Below are 22,759 nucleotides of genomic sequence, written 5' to 3'. Positions count from 1 at the left end.
TGATCAAGCTTGAAGCTAACAGGCAAGTATCATCACCCCCATTTGCAGACTGAGAAACTGAGGATGCACTGATGTAGATTTTCCTCAAGTCACATGTGTACTTGTTTCCTGGACCCGGCACTTCTTTGGCATTAGCTCTGTGCTCTGTCCAGCACACCATAGGCTCAGGTGTCATAGAAGTCTCCTTTGCATTTTTTTGAATAAAGGGAAAAAGAAACAAAGGTGTGGAGTTGCCTTATGGAGAGGACGTGGGGAATGTATTCTTCTGTGTTCTCATTCTGCTTCCCTGAGAAAGCTATACATACTTTGCCATTCCCATAAGGCCTTTGGCCCTGAGCAGACACTATGTCGTTTTTAAAAAAGCACTGTGGTCAATTTCTAGATCGTTTTCATGTTCATAATCAGGGAATTATTTACAGCAAAGAATACTGTCTCGGTAACTTTGGACAGAGTGAGAAAGAAATGGTCGTAGTAGTTCAATAAACGTGGATGCACTGGGGAAAATTATATTAAGATTAAAATGGTATACATAGGAAATTCTATTACATCTTTGCCACTGTTTTGTTATTTTTATTGTTCAATGAGACATTATCTCACAATTTGTGTTCATTTAAAAAGCACATTTCCAAATCTTATTTCATTCCTCTCCTATCCAGACTGTCTTTTTCATTTTTACCATGTATCTTATTCACAATTTATGTGCCCTCCTTATATTATCTTGCAAGACAACTGAGTTTTCCTTTTAATTAGGATGTCGTTTTGAATATTACTTATCCTACAGGGCATATTTACAAGTTTTACAACAATACAAATGAGCTCTGCATTTTCGTTACCAAAACCAGAAAATTAATATTCGTGATGTAAATAAAACGATCTGTCACATTTGGTGTACCAGGTGAAATACGCATTTCAGCTGCAGTGCCCGGGCTTCCTCACAGAGCGGTGGCTTTCTGCAGCTCTCAGCTGGGTTTCAGGGGCCAGCTCTTCGTCCCAGAAATGGATCAAACCAAGGGTGCTTCCTCAATTAGTCCTGTAAATTAGAATTGTCATGAGTTTAGGTGAAGGAAAAAAAAAAAAAAACCACTACCAAAAATCTAACAGCCCCTGCAGTATTTTAATTAATGTTATTTTTAATTGCTTATATTAGCATTTGAAAACGAGATTGATTGGCTTTTGCCCGTCACAGAAACAGAACTTGGATTCTTTAAATGGAAAAACAGGAGTTGTTAATTATACTTAAAAATCCATAGATACTGTACTTTAGATGTCTTGAAGGTCATCTGAGGCTTGTAAAGTACATGTTTTATGTCTGTTTTATCTAAGGAGAAACTTGGATATCACAATGATGGATTGGATCTACTTGTATTTCTTTCTCCTTCCTTGCTTTTTTTTTTTTTAAGAGAATGTTATTAACATCCTGGGGATCACTTTTCAAGAATTGTCGGATTTTGGGGGATAGTTTTTATTTTAGGGTAAGTTATTTCTGAACTGCTAAAAACATATAGACAATAACAGTAGCCCATTTTCATTTTGATGTGCAGGGCTTTAGTTTTATAACTCCTGTGAACACCAGCAGGAAATGTCCACCTAAGCCCTTTATTGAATGAGAAGGTACGAGTTCTCATTAAGAAACCCGTAAACTAAGAAGCTGCCAACCTTGGTATTTGGCAGTAGCATGCCAGTCAGGCTTTTGTGCTCTGGGAATTTGTGTTCGGCCGTAGCTTTTAATTATTTTTATGAACGAGGGAATAATGAATACATTTGTAATATATTGAGAAAATTCCCCAACACTGACTGACCAAAAAGTAGATTTATATGATAATCCTTAAACACCAATTCTATTGCTCAGTGCTAGGCAGAGAGAAAATAGAACACTGGGCTTCATTACTGAGAGAGCAGAATAAATCAAAGCTGATGGAATTAATACTGTTTAATTACTAGCAATACACCTTACCTGGAGAACACATATTCATCACCGATGACAATATTTTAGGCTCTAGTTGTCCTGGGAGGGATATAGTACTTAGCACAAAGCATGATGAGCCTTGAAGAATGAAATTAGAAGAAAATTTGACATAGAGGCACTTTATGGTGGCCTTCATGAAGTGAGAATAAACCTTATTAATTGTGGCAGTGGTGAGATGGGGAGATGTTGTAGAAGCACTGGGCTAGGGTCACAGGGAAGAGCGGTCCCCAGTGGTGAGAGTTAATGAGTGTTTCTTGTAGACAGTAAATGTCTGTTGCCCTAGGTTTTCCCGGTATCTGTAAATGTCATCTGACCCATGACTGGCTTATGTGGCCTTGTCTGAGAGGCTATTGGTACCTGGTATGAGGCAAATATAGAGTAATCATTAAGAATGTGGGCTCTGGAGCCCATTCACCTGGATTTACATCTTGGTTCTGACATTTACTAACCAAGCCACTTACTGAACCTCCCCGTGCCTCAGTTTTCCTATCTGGAAAATGGCCTCCTTATAAGGCTTTTGCAAGACATAAGTAATCTGACAGATGTAACCTGTTTAGACAGTTCCCAGAACACGGGAAGGGCAGGGTTAGTGTGCACCATTGTTTGTAACTGTCAGACTTGTTCACACTGATCCCCCAGCAATTTGTCAATTACAGCATAGATGTTTCTAACTCTGGTTCTATGTTCTACCTCCATGTCCTGCACAGGTTTCTGCTCTGGTAAGTGGTGATTCACTGTCACTCTGATTTTCTCTCCCCAATTTTTGTGTTAGTGGTTTTCCTTGTGATCTCAGTTCTCTGACTGACCTAAGAAAAATTGCTAACTTGGCTTTTATTTTTTGTTTGTTGTTGTTGTTGTTGTTGTTGTTGTTTTGTTAGGGGGGTGCAATACCTTCCAAGCTCCTTACATATCAGGCCAGAAATAGGCAATAACCGTTATTTTTATAATCATTAGAATATAAGGTTCCCAGCATCCCAATTAGGACATATTTATTAAACTAAACTGTGCAATATATTGTGGACATTCAACGATGCACACAAGACAGCTCTTCTTCTCCAAAGAAGTTCACAGTCTGGTTGGGGAACCAGAAAGAAAAGATAGCAGATGATGCTGGGTGAATTTTCTAGATAGTAGGGGTAGGGTGAGCTCTCTGCTAAATGGGGTGGGCAAATATGGCTTCATGGGCAAGGGAAATAATATAATATTAAAAACAGTATGATAATATGAGTAATATAGGCAATGAGATGGAAGTGGAAAGCATGAAACTTTGGTGTGGGATGCAGCACCCAGGCCAGTTCACCTTGGGGAAGGAGTGGGAAGATTGGAATGTGGAGAGTCTGATGTTCTTGGTCTCGGTTTTCTTGTAGAACAAGTCAAAGATTTCTGAGCAGGATGGTGAAGATTTAAAAGCAATATGTCAAAAGATGGCAAAGAAACTAAGATGTAGGAACCAGTTAGAAAGCTGCTTGTAGCAGAATATAGTTGATGTGTTAAGGGCTCTATTTAAGGTAGGAAGTGCATATATGAAAAGTTAATATATAATTATAATTAATGTATGAAAAGTACACAGGAACTTAAATGCAACATGGTCTCTTGGATCAGATCCTGGAACAGAAAAAGAGATTAGTGGAAACACTGGGAAATCCAAATAAAGTCTTCAGTTTAATTAATGGTGCTTTGCCAATGTGAACTCCTTAGGTTTGCTGAATAAATAAAGCATGGTCATGTAAGAGGTTAACATGAGGGGAAGCTGGGTGAAGAAAGTATGAAATGCTCAGTACTCTTTTTACAACTCTTTTGTAAATCTAAAATTATTCCCCCCAAAAGTTTCTAAAAATGTACATAGAAGAGTTAATAATATATTCTGAGAATATATTGGATATAAGCATATATTATAATCTACATATACTGAGCTAAAACACAGCTGTATTTTATAACCACTGGTAATGTCTTGACATGTCCTTTTATCTCTCTTGGGGTTGTGCTTTAAAAGCTCCTTTTTTCTTCTTTATAATTTACTCTTAAGTTGTCATTAGTTAGCTTCTGTTTTATTATTAGAAAATATTTTTATTTTTTTTTAGATTAAAAAAATTTTTTTCTTATGTTTTTATTTCATTTTTGAGAGAGAGAGGCAGAGTGCAAGTCGGGGAGAGGCAGAGAGAGAGGGAGACACGGAATCTGAAGCAGGCTCCAGGCTCCAAGCTGTCAGCACAGAGCCTGATGCGGGGCTCAAACTCACGGAGTGTGAGATCATGACCTGAGCCGAAGTCAGACGCTTAACCGACTGAGCCACCCAGGTGCCCTTAGAAAATATTTTTAAAGACAAACTTCATCTGTCACAGTGATTCATTGCATGTTGAAGTCATGGAGGTAGATAAGTCGCTGATGGCTCTGTAAAGGAACAATGGTACAACTGATGAAAAATGGCAAGCATACACATTACTCCATCTAGGTGATACTTTAAACTCATCATGGCAACAAATATGTCTTAAGTGCTTGTTACGGTTTGAGATATTTAAAAATTAACTGCCACATCTCTTCTGTAATCACCAACATATTATATCTCTGCTGCACATAATGTTTTTATTTGTCTGCCCTTCTAGATGGTGAACAACTTGAGGTCTTATTTATCTTAATATTTCCAGTACCTTTTGCATGATATCTGGCAATTCTAAGGAATTTATAAATGTGGGTTAAATCATTGATGCAGTGGATGTTAGGTAGTCAAATTCTTATTTGCAATGGAAACCTAAGATATGGATTGACTCATTTAGTCCTTACAAGAACCGAATGAGATCAATTGTAGTTATTATCCCTGTTTTATAGATGAGTAAGCTGAGGCGGAGAAAAGGTAAATAACTTGTCTCAACTATAGAGCAGTAAAGCCAGAATTGCAAGCCATACATGTGTTTCCAAACATCAAAAAGCTACTTCATATTCTTTCCTGGTAGAGTTGTGGCAGAATCAGTCCTGGCACCCTGGTTATTTTCAATAAGACACCCTGACACATAATTTAACCAAAGTGGAACATTTGAATATGAAATCCCCCGTGTCTCTAAAACTTCGGCAGATTTTCCATATTCCACAGCTAGTCATTTCACAAAGTTGTAGATGTGTGGTTTCTTCTTTTTCTAAGACTACCAGCATCTATGCCAAACATTTTCTTTGCTTCTGCACTCATCCAGCCCATTTTCTTTTTGAATCCTGTCTTCTAATGAGCTGATTACTTTTCCCAGCTATGGCATATACCAAAACAAGACTACTCCCGTAATAAAGGTGCTGCATTTACAATCAAAACCACAATGAGGTATCACCTTACATCTGTCAGAATGGCTAAAATAACAAAGAGAAGAAATAACAAGTGTTGGCAATGATGTGGAGAAAAGAGAACCCTCATACAGTGTTGGTGGGAAATATAAATTGGTACAGCCATTGGGGAAAATAATATGGAGATTTCTCAAAAAATTAAAAATAAAGACACCCTAAGATCCAGTAATTCCAGTACTGGTTATTTACCCAAAGAAAACAAAACCCCTAGTTTGAAAAGATATATGCATCCCTATATTTATTGCAGCATTATTTACAATAGTCAAGAGATGGAAGCAACCCAAGTGTCCACTGATAGATGAGTGGATAAAGAAGTGTGGCATGCATAAATAATGGAATATTACTCAGCCATAAAAAAGAATGAAATCCTGACACTTGTGACATGGTGGATGGACCTAAAAGGTTGTCCTCATCTGTGAAGTGAGAATTAAAATAAAACTAGCTGCTTTCTAGGACTGTAGTGAGCATTAAGAGAGATGACACAGGCAAGATAACTTAAAAACTCCTCCGTTAAGTGGTAAGTACAATGTCTTATAAGTGGTAGCTCTTATTTTCCGTTAATAGTAATGTGAAGACTCGAAATTAGGGAAATAATTTCAGGCAATGCATTTTTGCAACATGCCCATCTCCCTTCCTGGTTTCTTCCATTTGTACTGAAGCAGTGCTTCGGTGATGGGCATCTCTACAGCCAGCTCCGAGAAAGCAGCTCATTCTTCTTGCAGTGGAAGATTATTCTTCCCTGGGATAGAGTCCATTTCACTGTTCAATTCTCCCATTACTTTTCTAGATCCACCCTGAAGAGGGGTGGAGAGTTGCCTTCTCCAAAAGTAACAGCCTTCCCAAGGCTGCTGCCTGTGGAGTCATGATTTGGGAACTGTCCTGCAGCAAATGTAAGTCTGTGGTGGCTGCCATGCACCCTTTGTCCTCTCCATGTTGTATAGAACCAAAAATATTTTACTTACTAGTTACATAGCAACAGAGAACTGGCAGAGAGATCACACTACCTTTCCATTCTCCTGTAAATGTCTCTCTCCCTCTCTCTTTTTCCTCCCTGTAAATGATAGTACATGGTTCTTATTACTTTAATAGACTGTGAATTGATTTGCGTGAGAGAGAGAACTAGTGAAAGGTTTTGGCTGGGAATGAATTTTTTTCTCTGCTCTGTTTCATTTTTTTTTTTTTTTACAGTAGAATGCACCCCTGAAACCCTTCCAGATTTTCTACCTTCTGATCATACTGTCTATTATAATTCCGCCCGATGGCAAACTTCTCCTTATTGACTCTAAATTACCTTTAATCCTGTTAGGATCACTTTTTATTGAAAGGCATGTGTTGTGATGGTGTTGACGGGAGTCCAGAAGCCGAGATGCCCAGCCAGAGGAAAATAAACTTGTGGAGTTTTGAATGGTTGTCATTTTCATGCTGGGCCCAGCTGTGTAGACTGTTGGAGGATGTAGAGGATTGGGGTGTTCGGTACAGATAATGGTGGGCTCCCGGGTGGTGTGGAGAGCTCTCCACACAAGAAAATAATCTTTTGAGCCCAGTGGACTAAGAACCAAAGGCCATTTTGAGCTAAGACAGTATAATTCTATTAGTGAAAAGCCCTTGCAGGGGGAAATTGCCTGTGCTAAAATCTTTGCACAAATTAAAATAACAGGGCTAAGGGGGGAAATATCTCTATAAAAGGCTTTATGACTCTAGTGGATAATAATATCCTTGTCACATTAGGATCTGGGGACCTAAAGATATAGAAGCTTTTTTACACAGCATATGGGCCTTCTTTACTCAACTTTAGCCTGTGCAATAAATCCGTTCTTGGGTGCTTATTTGATGAATTTGAATGCTGTGCCAAAGCATACTTTTGTTCTCATCAGGAAAAAGTAGAAAATAGGGTCTGCATATCATTGCTGTGTGTTGACACCTTATAAGATTGCTGTCATCTAAAATCCCCATTTTGGCTAAATGTATTGCATGTGTAAGTTCTCTGTAATTTGCATGGGATATTGTGGCGACAAGTACTGTTAATATTGCTGTTTTGATATGGCGTGTAAAATTTATTTAAATGCGTAACATGCTTTAGAATAGATTCATTAGAAAGGGGTGAATTGGGAAAGAAAAAAAGCTGTCAGCACAAATGCTGTTCATTTTCCAGGGTGACAGAAATCAAAAAGTCCCAAAGACTGCAACTGTTGAATAGCTAACTTCATGTATCACAGAGCTATCTGCATGGTGGGCCCTCCTCATTGATTGGACAGCGGCTACAAATTTAAAGCTTATGCTACATTTCCCTAATTCCATGACAAAGACATGAGCAATGGGCTGTCACGTATTTGAAAATTGTGCCGTGTAAGTAAATAAAGACACAGTTCATAATTCTATAAGAGGATGATGGCAACATTTATTCTAGAATTAAGCAGTAATGAAACAGATGATTCTTTGAGCTCTAGCAGTGGGCTAGGGAGTTTAGTACCAGTACATCTCTCTCTTAAACTATAGCAGAATTAAGACAGTAACCAACTGGATTTATTGTCATCTGCTTTTCTGCCCTCTCTCCCTTCCTGCCTCACCTCTACCCCCACTTTTCCCTCACCTTCCCTCCCTGTCACCTTAGCTTTTCTACCTCACTGCCTTCCTCTTGCTCCATCCATCCACTGATTCACTCACTCACTCACCCTCCTATTCTTTCATCAGACCTTTCTTAAGAACCTATCTTGGCTCAGACATTGTGCCAGCAGTGGGACTACACTGTGACTAAGATAGATGTAGCTTGATCCTCATGAAATGTACAATTTGGATAGAAATGGGGCTGGCTTACCCAACATGAAGACCCCCATGCTTGGGGCACCCACAAAGGAAGAGTCACCCTTCTCCCTAATTTAAAAACTTATGCTCAGTCTATGATATTTGATGTAAAGTATTGAAGTGTCATCATGGGCAATATGAAAACCTGTTGGACACCTTAAACTTATTTGAAAGTTTTGATTTTTTTCCCTAATTTCAAAATCCATATGGTGTTGGAGGAGACACCATTATCGTGTCAGAGCTTAGGGCCTCTAAAAGTCTTAATAGAGAACATGTGGGGAACAAGTAATTAGACAGTGACATTGAACAAGTAATTAGAAATGTGATGAGCACTGTGAAGAAGTACAGATGCTATGGAGCATATGACAAGGGAGCCTCACCTCCCTTCTTTTTTCTCGATGAAATCCAAGACATGCACACTTTAAAATACACTGGAATAAAGCCCTTGAAAGAGTAGGCATTTACAGTGTGCCTGGAGTGGGTGAGTGGTGGGGAGAAGTAGTCACTCTTTTTGGCTGCCCATGAATTGGATAAAACCATTGTCCTGGGCAGACTGAGAAGGAACTGAAGATCCCTGAGAAAGGATTTCCATAGAATAAAGATTTTTTTTTTTTTTTTTTTTTACTCTAACAAAATTGAGTAGTTGGATGATCTTGACTTCAAGAAATAAAAACCATTTCCTTTATCTCCAAATGATAGAGATTAGGGGGAGAAAATCTTCCAGTAAAGGCCACAGCACCTGCATTGTATGGTTAAGCTTTAAACATTCTGTTCCCTTCTGGCTTTCAAGTCTTCTGGAAGCTTTAAGAAGGACGACTGATATAAGGTCTGTTTCTGAGACGACTTCATGATACCATAAGTAGGAACTGTATGCCAGTGGTTCTCAAACATTAGCAGCCATCAGCATCACCCGGAGAAGTTGTAAAAACATGGATTGCTGGGCCCTGTCCCAGAATTTCTGATTCAGTGGGTCTGGGGGAGAAACCTGAGAATTTGCATGTCTCATGAGTTGCCAGACACTGCTGCTGACTCTCCTCACGTTGAGAGCCCTTGGTGTATGCCATTGAGTCAACTAACCTTAGTGATGGAGAGCTGGAAGGAGTATTGGCCTAAGAATCAGAAGAGCTAAGTAGATTCCCAGCACCACTGTTTAAATGCCTTGATCATCTTAATCTTGTCATTGAACATCTCCAAATTTCTTCCCTCATTGTAGAATGCATGTTCTCATAACAAAGTTGTTACAAGGATTGAATTTATATCTGAAAGCATTTTGTAAACTTTTGAGATTTATTGTTTGTTTTAATTTTTAAAAAATGTTTTATTTATTTTTGAGAGAGAGAGAGAGAGAGTGAGCATGAGCAGAGAGAGGGAGACACAGTACTGGAAGCAGTCTCCAGGCTCCATGCTGTCAGCACAGAGCCCAACACAGGACTCAAACTCACAAACCATGAGATCATGGCCTGATCCAAAGTCAGTGGCTCAACCGACTGAGCCACCCAGGGAGCCCATAAACCCAGTGAGATTTAAAAGAACTTCTGAGATTTAAAACTTTTGCTTAATTCTCATGATGATCATTCACCTCTATCTAGCGTGTCTGACAAAGAAGGGTGCAAAGATTGAGTAAGACATCCGGAGCGCATGCGAAGAGCAAACCTCTAACCTCCAACAGCCATGTTTGTGGGAAGAATTCAGTATAGACCAACAATATGCTACAGATCAGACATTACAGAAATGTGGGTGTGACCAATTCTGTGGTGTTTCCAGAAGTTCCTGCCTTTTTTTACAGTTGGCAATCTGTCAATGTTTTGGGACTCAGAGTTGCCACTTTTCTCAGTCAGATTTGATTTTGGGTGAATGAATGAAGTCTGTTGGCCAAGAGTTGTTTAACCTCCTTCAAGAGTGAGGGAGTATTAAGGAGGAATGGTATAATTAAAGTAATGTTGTAAAAACAAAAACAAAAATGAAAATCAGGCAAGAAGCTATTGTGGCTGTGTGAAACCACTTATTCCTATTGGTTGAGGAATCCCAGTGGTCATTTTTACTTTCTGGCATATTTTACCCATTTTACGGTTTCTTTTATTCAAATTTATTAAGGCTTTTAAAAGTCAGACCTTAAATAAAAAACCTTTTTGCTCCCATCAGCTCAAAACAAGGCCCCATATTTTATTGACTGTCAACTTCCTAAGGTGCTTTATCCTTAGTCTCAGCTGAACCCTGCCAGTGCTGAGCTGTTCCAAGAGAAATAGACAATTCCAAGCCCTGGTGGAAATTTGAACATCGATGTGTCCTCGAAGCATATCTGTGAGATGTACTGGGAGCACAGCAAAATTGAGAATCCCCTCTAAGGGGTATCCAGAAATCCTTTATTTGGCCATTAAACTGTTCATAGAACTTATCACTTTCATGTGGTGACAGAAAATCATTGAGAAAGGTCCCTCCTGTCCAGCAATGACAAAGAAAACATCCCTGAGTATCAGTTGTCCTGGAGGTGGTTGTTCTGAGCTTTGGGTACATGCCAAGTGGCTTTCCAGGTAGCCCCCAAGGTTTGATTTGAAATATGGTTTTCCCTCAAGCTTCAAAGGTACATGTTTACTTGTGTTTTAATAATTACGGCTGGAAGATTTCCCGCAGGAAACTGAATTGTTATTTTATATCATTTCTAAGGGAGAATAATAGACAAGAGAAGAAAACATTAGCAAGAGTCCAGGACTGAAGGACTAACAGGAGATCACTGAGGGCAGTCCTTATCTCTCTGAAGAGCAAAACATCAGTAGCTGAAGATACCAAGTTATTACCTGGACTCCAGAGTCAGACAGACAGGGTTGAAGTCTGTTCCACTGCTCTCTAGTTCTCTGACCTTGAGATTCAAAACCTCAGTTTCTTCATTTAAAAAATTAGCTTAACATCTGATTCTTGGTTTAGGCTCAGGTCATGATCTCACAGTTTCGTGGGTGTGAGCCCCGCATCGGGCTCTATGTGAAACAGGGTGGTGTCGAAAAAAACCTGCCAGATGCCGAATAGAAAGCGAGGCAAGATTTTATTCACGGCTGGGCCAAACCTGATCTCCTGATCTTAAGGAGAAAAGTGCAGAGAATGGCCCCGAACAAAGGTAGCAGTGAGTTCATATGGATTTTAGCAAGTCAGAGTACCTCATTATTTAGTTAACCAGTTACAATTTATAGCATTTCATGGTGGCCAATTATATTGTGACACACAGACATTAGTTTTGGCAGGAACCTATCAGTTTAAAGTTCTTTGTCCTAAGAGGGTACCACTCATAGTTAGACACCTAAGATACCGTGGGGCAGTGAGTTTGTGACTTTTTACATGTTGGTCTTGCCTAGGCCAGATCTTGGTAGAAGGGGTGGGGGAGCGTTTTGCAATGTAAGTTACCTATTCAGCAAGCAGGCGAAGTTACAGAAGTGAGATAGGGTGGTTAGTAATTTCTGATAACCCTAATAGGGGACTACATAAGCTTTTATCTCAATTATTCACGAAAGGTGAGTTTAAGCCGAACTTATATGCAATAAGCTTTCTGATATTTTATAAGTTGACCTATTACATACGCTGACAGCGCAGAGCCTGCTGGGGATTCTGTCTCTCCCTCTCTCTCTCTGCCCTCCCCCACTCTTGCTGTTTCTGTCTCTCTCAAAAATAAATAAACTTAAAAAATTTTAAAAATTAGCTTAAAAATATTTCCTTTCTCATAGATATGGGGCGAAAATTACATGAAGTAATGCCTATTAATTCCAAGTAGGTTGTATGTTCCTTCAGGGGAAGACAGTAAGGTATTTATCCATTTATTAAAAAATCTTGTATTGAGCAACTACTATGTGCTAGATACTGGAGATATCTTCCCGCAGTACGTTATCCTATACCACTATGATCAGCTTCATGCTCAGCATGCAGTTAACACTTCAATACACTTGCTGTATTAACTAAATGAAATTTTCCCATTTTTCTTTTAAAAAAAACGATATAGGGTGTCTCAACTCCTTTACTCACCTCTTAGACTGTCCTTAAAATATTCACAATCTTTAATTTGGACCCTCTATTATTCAAAAGATGGAATGGTACAATTTCTTCCTAGATCTTCCATGGCATAGTATTTCCTGGGGACATTCTTGATTAAAACTTGACACAAGGGAAGTTTTATTTTATACAGGATGAAATATATGCAAAGGACCATGACTATGTTACTATCATAGTTTGTATTTTTGAAGTTTGGATCTAATTTTTGATTTAGGCACTTTGCCCCCAATGAAATATTATATGTTATAATGTAGCAGCTAATAAGATCTGATACAGTGACTTTAAATTCAATTTCATTAAAAAAATAAGAGCATAAAATGTCTTCCTAATAGTCTTAATTAGGGAAAATGGAAGATCATAGTATTTCTGTATTAATGCACTAACTTAGATAATTGGGATAATATGAAATGCATAGTGACAAAAATAGGAAGTTCAGAGGCCAAGGGAAAAATAACCCACTACTTTCCAGTTTCTAGTATTTTTGTTTTTGGACCAGGGAAGCTTCCCAAATGTGGAGCATAGTGTCTTAAAGTAATTATTCTTTTTCATGTGTACAAGTCAGTATTGTCCTACTGCAGCTCTTGTTTTGTAGTGACTACTTCCCGGGGAAAGGCATTGTTCTGAATCTCACTGCTTCTTAACAACTGCCACTTGTCCTCCTGATTAGGGCATTGTATGAAAACAGAGCATTCATTGCAGGGTTCTCACTAATCTCTCTCCTTTCATCCAGAGTCTCCCAGTTTCTCAGAGAGCTCTGCTTTTGCATTTTTAATTGAATGGTCCTAAAAGTTGATATTCATGTATTCTGCTTGCCTGAAATCTCTGTCCATGCCTCACTCTGAAGGTCTTATCTGTCTCTTTTATATTTCAGTCTGGTTGGGGAGTGAAATTAGACCCAGTTCTCTAATTGGAAGCCACATGGGGCATCTGCAAGATGATAACTGTACCCGGAACTCAATAGCTACCCAGCACTCTGAAACAGAAGGTCGCCATTTTGTAAAACCATAGAAAATGCTACTGGGCATTTTACAGAATTGTCAATCAGGATAGAATGGACACTAATTGCTTCTCCCACAGCTGTTAACATTCCTCTTCAGTGGCCAAGCAACCCTTAAGACAGGAACAAATTCAGACATCTGAAATTTTCTACAGACCTAAGTATAGGTTTCCAAGGTGACATCTGTGATGAGTTGTCCACTGATTAGCATGAATGAAGAACTAACATTTCTGAAGAAATAAAATATTTCAGACAGAAAAATCTGATTCTATTGAAAGCATATAGTGATCATACAAATAAAATGTTATGTTTACAACTTTGGGGAGTGCTTGTGTTAGTACGATATTGTATGTTATTCTATCACATTGTTCTTCAAAGTAGATGTGGACACATCAGGGGACGGGAAAAACAATCCAGTAGGGTCCATACCCATAAAAAGTTATTAAAAATTCCCTGTATTTTTACCTAAAAATTTTAAAGAATGTAAGCTTTCCTAGTAATTAAAGTCAATTTTATAGGAATGCATGTTTATAATTCATAAGTAAATATACATACATTGGTTTAGCACACTGAAAAAATTTTTTCTGATGGGAATATATGTTACTTATCTATTGCTAGGTAATAATTATCCCAAAACATGACATCTTAAAACACCAAACATTTATTATCTTACAGTGTTTATGGATCAGGAATATGGGTATAATTTAGTTGGCTGCTTCTAGCCCAAGGTCTCTCATGAACTTGAAATAAAGCTGTTGGTCAGTGCTGTAATCATGTTTGAAGGATCAACTGGGGGAGGATGCATTTCAAGTTCAATTACCTGGTTGTAGGTAGAATCCAGTTCCCTGAAGACTAGACTATTGGACTGGAAGCCATAGTTCCTCATTGGTTGTTGGCTGGAGGACTTCCTGCTTTCCTTGCCCTTTTATAGAGTAGGAAATATGGTGGTATTTCACAATATGGCAGCTGGCTTCCCTCAGAGTAGACGAGTGCGAGAGGCCAAGAGAGCACTCAGGTCAGAAGCCAGTCTTTTTATAACTTAATCTTCGAAAAGACATTCCATCACTTTTGCCACATTCTATTCAACACAACAAAATAGAAGCAAGTCTGTTGAATAGAGTGGAATGGAATGGAATAGAATAAATGTGAATTGCTAAATCCAGCCCATACTCAAGGGGAAGAGATTGTACAAAGACTTGAACACAAGGATGCAGGGATCCTATGGGACCACTTTTGAGGTTGCTCGCTACAGAGTGCATGTTCAAAGTCTGGAAACTACTACTTTAGGACACAAGTCTGCAAACTCTTTGGTAAAGGTCCAGATTGTAAATATTTTAAGCTGGGTGGGCCACATGTGATCATTATTGTGTATTCTTTATTTTTTATTTTACAGTCTTTAAAAAATGTACAGACCATTCTTATCTTGAGAACTTGAGGGCCATGCAAAAGTAAACAATAGGCCAGATTTTTCCTGCAGACCATTGTTTGCTGACACCTGTTCTCAGTGGACTGTGAGGTGATTTCAGCTCAAGTTGCAGAAGATCTCTAAAGGGGGGTTAAGGCTGTCCAACTATAGAAACAGTCTGTTCAAAAAATAGGATGAATCACTTCTTCACAGAATTATTTAAGCAGAGGGACAAAGTTCTCTCTTGCTAGATGAAAGGTGGTTGGGATTAAGGGCTGAAACCAGGAAAATGGGCCACTTGATCCTTTTCCAAGGTTAGAATGTTGTCTTCATGAGATGTGGCTCTGCAAAAGTGCCCCCTGGATGAACACAGTTGGAGATGTTATGTGCTATATCTGATTTTGAGATAAAGACAAAATTCTGGCATGTCAAAGTCTTTGAGAAGAAACTTGCTTGATTCAGTTTTTTCCAAACTTAGTTGACCTGAGCTGAGCAGCATTGGTGGCATAGCGGTGGGGCACTGCTGCCTTCCAGACTTACTTGATGAAGGAATCTCCCACCCCCTTTTGTTTTAGTAGCATCCATTACTTTTATTCCATAAACAAACTTAGGAAACATTAGATCCAATGACATATAAGATCTCTTCCAACTTTTTAGTTCATGGTAGTAGACATGTAAAGTATTATTTGATTTTGTATTTGCCTCCCTAAAATGTTCTGTTTGTTTTAATATTCACCAGTGACAAAAATTAGGTCCAGCCCTCTTGCTAGACATGTGAAAATGTTACGGCTCCTGTCCTCAAAAAGTGCGTTAATGTCCTTTAGGCTCTGAACTTTAGCACAATATTTTCTACACAGAAGGTACTTAGGAAAGGTTAGTTGAATGAATGAAGTTTGAAAAAACCGGGCCCTATGGGCCACTTGGGATTATGGACACATAGGAGACCTCAGTAAATAGACACAAAACAAATCAATGAATTCTAGATGAAAGTAACGACGCATTCAGTTATCCCAGTGTTGTCATAAATCTGGATATATGTTACTGAGCCATCAAACTAAGTTTATCACCATTATAAATTAATAAGCTTAAACTAAAATTGTACTCCTGAAATTCAGACTCATATTAGAGTCTGCCACTTTAAAAATAACCCTTGCAGATTCAAGTTGACATCTTTCGACTAGATGGTTTGATATGACTGTGGCTTTCATCTCTGTATAATGGAGTATTATCTGGTTACAACACATAATTCAATTAACATTATCCTTTAAATTTCCCCATCCTTTGTTGAAATGCTTAAATTTATTCCTCTTTTATCCTTGCCTCTCCTTTTTCAATCTTAGAAACCACTGTCATTAATCTATATCTTTTGAGGTTATGATTTCACTTTAGCTAGGAACCATTTCATTCTTATCGTCCTCGGTGCATCATCTGGGCTGTTCTCCTCTATATTGTGTGTTGCCATCAATATTCCATCCTTATATATTTTTAATCTCAGCCGAGAATGTTGTATCATCTTCAATTCTGGTCAGATAAAATAAATGTTCCATTGGATATGTAAATGATCCCGTAAGCCAGATGAATTAGGAGGTTTTGCTTTCAGTGTTGAAAAAAAGATCTTTATCCTTAAATCAGACATTATGGAAACAAACGAAATGTTACATGCTGGCATATTTTTAAATGCTAATTTTTTTTACCTCCCCATGAAGAAAAAAAAAATGGCATTTGCAACTCAGGATTTGCTCTGGAAAATGAAGTCTTTTCATTTATTTACAAAAAAGGAGGATCAGGAACACTTAGGGAAGCTTTTATTCTTTGTCTTTCTCTCCAGCTGTCAGGTTATAATAGCATTGGCCTCTGCTTGCCAGGATGGAAGCAAATGGATGCTCCCAAAAGCAGCCTGGGAAATCAAATTTCAGAATGTTTTAACAGGAGGACATCTAAAATGATAACTGGTCCCACCCTAGTTTTATAGTTGGGGAAACTGGGGCTGAAGGAGATTATATGCATTATTCAAGGCCACCCAGCTCTCAAGACTGTACTGGACTCCTAACTCAGTGCTCCTTCTACTTCATCATATCCTGATACCTTAACTTCTTCAAGTTTTGTTGAATATTTAAGTGAGGATTTCATGAGCAAATCAGAGTACTTAATAATAGATAGCCACTGGGACCCCCACCCAGGTGAGAATATTAAAGCCAGGTCTTAATATAAAGAAATAAATGGAATTCTGACTTACAACTAGGTAATCTATGATAAGGCAGAAACACGAGCATTGGAATTATTGGTGGCTGGGACCCTCGTAATGTTGAAATAGCTAGTTGCATCAAGACATAAGGAAGTCCACAGCAAAGGAAAGCATAAATGAAAGAATGTTTGAGAATTTGGGGTGCTTTGATGCTCTTCTCCAGAAGCCAACTCTGTACTCGTTTTAATTGCATATTAGAAGGATATTTAAGATGTTTGGGGATGTAGAAAGAAAGAGAACAAGTGATTTTTATGACTATATACCAGCACAGTACCTTTGTTATCGTTAAATTTATTTATTAAAGATCCAAGAGCAAATTCAGATAATTAATGGAATAAAAAAAAACTATGAAGATCGGCAATAAAAATATCAATGGAAATAATTAGGATATTAAGTTACAAGTTAGAACCAAAAATTCAGATTATAACAAATGTAGTAACTTCCGTTATAATTGGGTTTCCATCAAAACCACATCATCTATGTGTGATTTTAGACCACGGACTAGCAGCTAGTAGTTTTATATTCCAAACCTTGTTTCTTCCCCAAAACCTCCATACTTCCAGTTTTGGGTGCCTTTGCCCATATTGTGATATGGCCTCTGGCCCTGTACCTTCATGTCAGGGAATCAGATTGTTTTGGGTGGGAGGAATTCCTTAAAGCCATCTCTCTATCCTGATGGCTATCAATAACTGAGCTATACACAGAAGGGACTGTGGATGGAACCATATCAATCTATTCCTCCAAACCCAGACTAAATGTGTCCCCATACAACTTTCCCAATTAGAAAGAAAAGTAGAGCTTCAGGGAAGATGAACTCCATGCTTTTGCTACCCAGCTAGTCAGTATGGGGCTGAAACTAGAACCCACATGTCTGGCTTTTAGTGTGGTGACCTTTTCTCTTACTTCCTTTTTGGGTGACCAGGCTTTTTCCAGGCTTTCCTCTACACTTGCCTCTGGGAGCTAGGACAAGGAAGACCTTAGGATCCTCCCAGTTTTCCAAGTGAAAGATTCACAACGTTTTTCATCATACTCCTAAAAACCAATTCTTTACCACACTCACTAGATGGAAGATTTTCAGTGGATTCCCCACACTATGTTAGTAAAGTTGCAGGAGGTTTCTTCTTTATGGAAATTTAAGTTTGTAACAGTCTGGACCCTGTCCAACTCGCCAGTCTTCTCTGTTGCCCTTTTCTGTGTGCACTACTGGTTCTCCTTGTTAGGAATTTTTGCAGTCCTCTGTTGTTGTTTTTCTGACTTGCTTTTATAACTGTGTTTTCCTGTGTGCAGTGTCCTTCTGCTTTCTTTTCCTGCTTGGCTAATTATTTCTAGGTTCAGCTTGGGATATCAATGAAAAAGTTGTGTATCCCTCACTAATTTTTCATTTTCTAACAGTCCCTGAAACACATGGTATGCAGCACCATGTACCTACAAAATTGCCTTCAAATATGGCAAATGGTTGCATTAAAATATCACCTCTTAGTCCTAATGGAGACTGTACAAATATTCCAAAGAGATGGTCTGTAGTTAGTAGGCAATAGAGTGCAAGCCAGCTCTTGTTTTTAAATGTTATGCCCAGAAGAGATCTTTGAAATTTTATAAACAGATGGATTCTTTTTGCTTGATTCACTAATGTTTTACAATTAACTAATTAACAGGTTTATTGCCAAAATTAGCAATAAAAAGTGTTCAGGAGCTTCGACCAAAGCAGTCTTTTGCAATTACATGGATACCAAAACAATCTGCATGATAGTTTGAGGCTAAACGTTGCTCAAATCAGAATTTCACCTGCTGTTTTCAAATAAAAGTTGACAAATACAAAAATGAACCCTGCAGATTTCCACACTACTTTCATAGACATGAGTCTCTGCCTTAATTAATAATAATTACAGGTAACACAAACTATAGTCAGGAGGCCTATATGTACCCAGATTGCTTTCAAGTGTGCAAAACTGCTTAGCAAACAGAGTTCTGAAGGCTAGCAGGAGCCTGTTTCTGTCAAGTTCGTTTCTGTTCTCCAGTCAGCAGGACCTTAGATGACCTATTCAACCTTATCTCTGACGGTTCCTGCCATGAGCCAGGTCTGTCTGCTGTCCTGAGAGTCATTATTGCACGATTCCTCGGATTCTACCTCTCACCCCTCTTCACTACCCTAAGCTTCTGCCCTAGTTGGATCCTAGTAGTAGTTCCTGGAACATGCCACACTCAGTAGTTTGCTTTGGTGTGAGCTATTTTTCCACCTGGAGTATCTTCTGGGCTCCTTCATGATTTAGTTTGGGCACCACTTTTTTGGGGATATATTCCCTGGTCAATACCCTATTCCTGTCTCCAGAAGATGGAATTAGATTTAGGAGGGAAGAAGGGGAGGGTAGGTTTTCTCATTTTGGTGTCCCTTCATGGAACCACAAACAACTTGCAGTGAAGAAATACGTTTTGATTAGAAGAGAAATTCTAGGTTCAGTAAATATCTATTGACAGAAGGAACGAAAGGGGTGGCAGAAGGATGGGAGGCAGGAAGGAAGAAAGAAAAGAGAAAGCCATGGTTCTGCATATTCCTCGGCCCTCTGCCCAGGAATTCCCCTCTGTCTGGAATTTGTCAGTCCAGGTTTCTCCACTCATCTCTCAGAAACACCACAAAGTTTCGGCTTGCACCAAACTACTTACTCCTACTTTTGTATAAGCCTTGTTTTAGCTTTATTCTTTTCTGGCATGAAAAGTCTGCCTCATAAATTAGGTTATAAGCTTCTTGAGCTAGAAGGTGGCAGAAATGGAACCTCAGTATTGAAAGAGACTCAGGGAAATAGGACCCATTCTAACCCCTTTCCAAGGTGGGAATCTCATTGGATACAATTCTGGCACTCCTGAAGGTTCTCTTGAAGCTTCTCTGATGTGTAGCCCTTGATAAATGTTCACTGTGCATGATTAATCAGTTAAACATTCCTTGTGCTTAAGAAGATTAAATGCTGTTCTTATGATTTTATTCATTTATTACATTAATTACTTTCATATGTATACTTGCCATGTTCCCCAAAATGCATGCCACTGGATAAGAATCAGTTATGATCTCTTAACATAATGGTTGTGTCCTGAGCAGTTTATTAGAGTACATTATTTGCCTTTATTTCCTGATTTCCTAGTCTCACTTTTTCCTAGAAGCCTTCCCTGACTTCTCCACCGTGAAGTAGGTAGCCCTCCTGCGTACTTCCAAAGCACCACTGTGTATATGTTTATCACAACACTTAACCTTCATATAGCAGTTATCCATCCCCTGATTTTACCTGCCTTTCCCACTAGGTTTCCACCACCTGGACACCTTCCATCACACACAAGTGGTCACTGACTCAGGGCCTACAGCATGGCACACTTCACCCAAGCCATTCTGTTATGCTGCAGGAGCTCTCCTCCTTAGAGAAATAAAACCTGCATGCCTGCTTCCTGCATGCAAACCTCTGAAGGCCTTGTATCTTCTGTAGGAGTAAGTACAAACTACTTTGGAATAGATGCCGTTCATACATGGTCCAATCAACCTCCCAATCTCATCTCCACTCTCAGCCTCTGTTACAGGCACTCGGAATCCTTCAGGGCTTACATGTCCATCTAGCCCTGTGTTATCTTACATTTTGGAGGGAGAAATAAACATCTTTCTTTCCATTGATCCCTGTTAGTGGAATATCTCTCTTCTTGGAAATGTCCTGTCCTTCCTTAAAGATTCAGCTCAAATATTTCCTGCTCCTTGGTATTCTGAAAGCACTTTTACTCAACCTGCTACCCAACCATAAGTTAGCTAACATTTGAGTAAGCACCTACTAAGATACAGGGAAATGGAAACAAGGGACTCACTTTACCTGTTTGCTTCACTCGCCCAAAGAGGCAGGGATCCTGATTGTTTTATTCTCACATTTCTCTCTGACAAATCACAGGGTCTGGCCAGTTATGATAGTTTGGATGAATACACTCCTGGGCATTTCTTGGTTGTTGATTCATTATCAACCTGATGTCAATATTGCATTTTAACAACTAGTCATTTTCCGTATCATTTATGAAAATGTAAATGATGACAGGTAGAACTTCCATGAATGAGTTATTTTTCAGAGTGCTGCATTAGAAAACCCTCTGTGCTAATTCTAGAAGCTGAGGATATCTTCTTGCTACCATGTTTCTAATCTGTTCATTTAGAATTCCATTCTTTCACATTTGTACTTTCCTGTAGTTAGTTTTTACATTAACATTGTGTTTGACATTGCATTAGATATAATGCTTTAATTTTTTAGCATAATGTATGGAGAATTAGGTATACAACTTCTCTACTGATAACGGTAATACTAATAATGGCAGTTTTAATGGTCAAACTCCCTGCATATTTTATTAAAATGTATACCATTATTTTATCCTAGTTTCTTCAGGGAACTGAGCAGACACTATTCAAGCAACTTTAGAAGAAATACAAGCCTTATTAACTATCTTTTTTGTTGCTGTTGCTAACCAATAACCTGTTGCTATACTTTCCGTGGAGGAACAAAAGCTGTATAGAAAGAGATATAGCCCATAAAGTGTGAAATTCAGTATGCATACCATAGGATGCCATTAGCACATATAGAATCTAACACATTGCAGTCAGACAAACCCAGACCCAATACTCAAGAGTAGTTTCTGAGTAACCAAACTAGGAGTACTTTTCTTCTCTCCTCTCTTCTCCAGGGAGAGCACATCCAAATAGTTTTATATACCCAGAGTGGAACCACTCTTAATTGATTTCTACTTACTCAAATTGCTGGATTAATGCTTTTCTGGATTGATTGATTGCATTAATTGACATTGTCCATTCCTTCTCTAAAATATAGGTGCTGACAACCTATAATGATTAATAGTCATGGGCACTTTGCACACTCAGAATTGGCAAGTCATTTTCATTGTTTATTTGTTTACTTATTTACTTATTGTTTTCTTTTCAGTTTTTATTGAGGTATAATTGACAAATAAAATTGTAATATATTCAAAGCATACAACATGATGATTTGATGCTCATATACATTGTGAAATGATTTCAATAATCAAGTTAATTAACATATCCCTCAACTCACATCCTTACCTTTATTTTAGTAGATTTATTTTTTGATGAAATATACATGGAAAAGAGTATTTAAAACATTTTTGATTCCTTTAAAAGATTATAATAAAATAAATACTTGGGTACTCACTGTCTAGCTTTAAGAATAGAAACCTAGGTTCCCCTAATCCTCTCCCACCCTCCCTTTTGCATTCCTTTTGGTGCTCCCCCTCCCTGCATACTCTCCCCAGGGTGACCACTATCCTGAATCTTCTCTAAATTACTGTCTAAATTTCCTTTATGGTTTGATATGTACACCTAAAAATATACTGTTTCATTTTGCTGCTTCCCGGTCTATATGTTGGTAAAATAATATGATTATATGTATCATCTTTTTCTCATTTCTTTTTTCCTTTTATATGTTTGGATGTTATGTGCTCAATGTATTTTTTTGTTACTCTAACGCCTTTAACAGACTTGTTCAACTACCATGACCACCACCACTTTATCATCTTCCCAGATATTCAAGGACCCTAAACACTTAATCACCTTCTCCCCTCAATTTAAGTCTTATTGTTATTCTGTATTTTAACTCTCTTCTAGTTTTCTCCAACAGTTAAAAAATATTGTAGTTCTTTTGAATTGTCGATGTTGACTTAGATTTGCCCACATATTTCTCAATCTTACTCATTTACTTATGTATTTTTTGCTCACCATTCTATCTCAGATGTTCTGCGATCATTTTCCTTTCGTTTAAAGTGTATCCCTATAGACTGTAATCCAGGCAGGATCTGTGCTAGGTTAACTACCCACATATTATTTATCTGAAAATGTCTTCATCCTCTTTCTTGAACACTAGTTCAACTTTCTTTTTTTCTGATAACATTAGTGGCATTATTCCAATATAATCTGGCTTTGATTATCGCTATTGAGATAAGTCA

At 38.3% G+C, this 22,759-nt stretch overlaps 1 protein-coding gene across 2 annotated transcripts in view; it reads left to right on the top strand.

Annotated features, from left to right (window-relative positions):
* LOC102959330 (cytosolic beta-glucosidase) overlaps positions 1–22,759 on the top strand; it is a 131,832-nt gene that overhangs the window by 107,336 nt on the left and 1,737 nt on the right. The window contains exon 5 of one of the 2 annotated variants that reach the window (XM_042984849.1): positions 12,999–13,264. The exons of the other annotated variant lie outside the window; for it this stretch is intronic. Coding sequence (XP_042840783.1) covers positions 12,999–13,135 — 137 coding nt within the window. The 3' untranslated portion in view covers positions 13,136–13,264. Of the gene's footprint in view, positions 1–12,998; positions 13,265–22,759 lie in introns of those variants that run through there. 2 annotated transcript variants of the gene reach the window in all.

This window comes from Panthera tigris, chromosome B1 (assembly GCF_018350195.1).
Source record: "Panthera tigris isolate Pti1 chromosome B1, P.tigris_Pti1_mat1.1, whole genome shotgun sequence".
NCBI classification, from domain to species: Eukaryota; Metazoa; Chordata; class Mammalia; order Carnivora; family Felidae; genus Panthera; species Panthera tigris.
The sequence above is the reverse complement of the archived record's forward strand: the minus strand, read 5'-3'. Positions and strand labels throughout refer to the sequence as shown.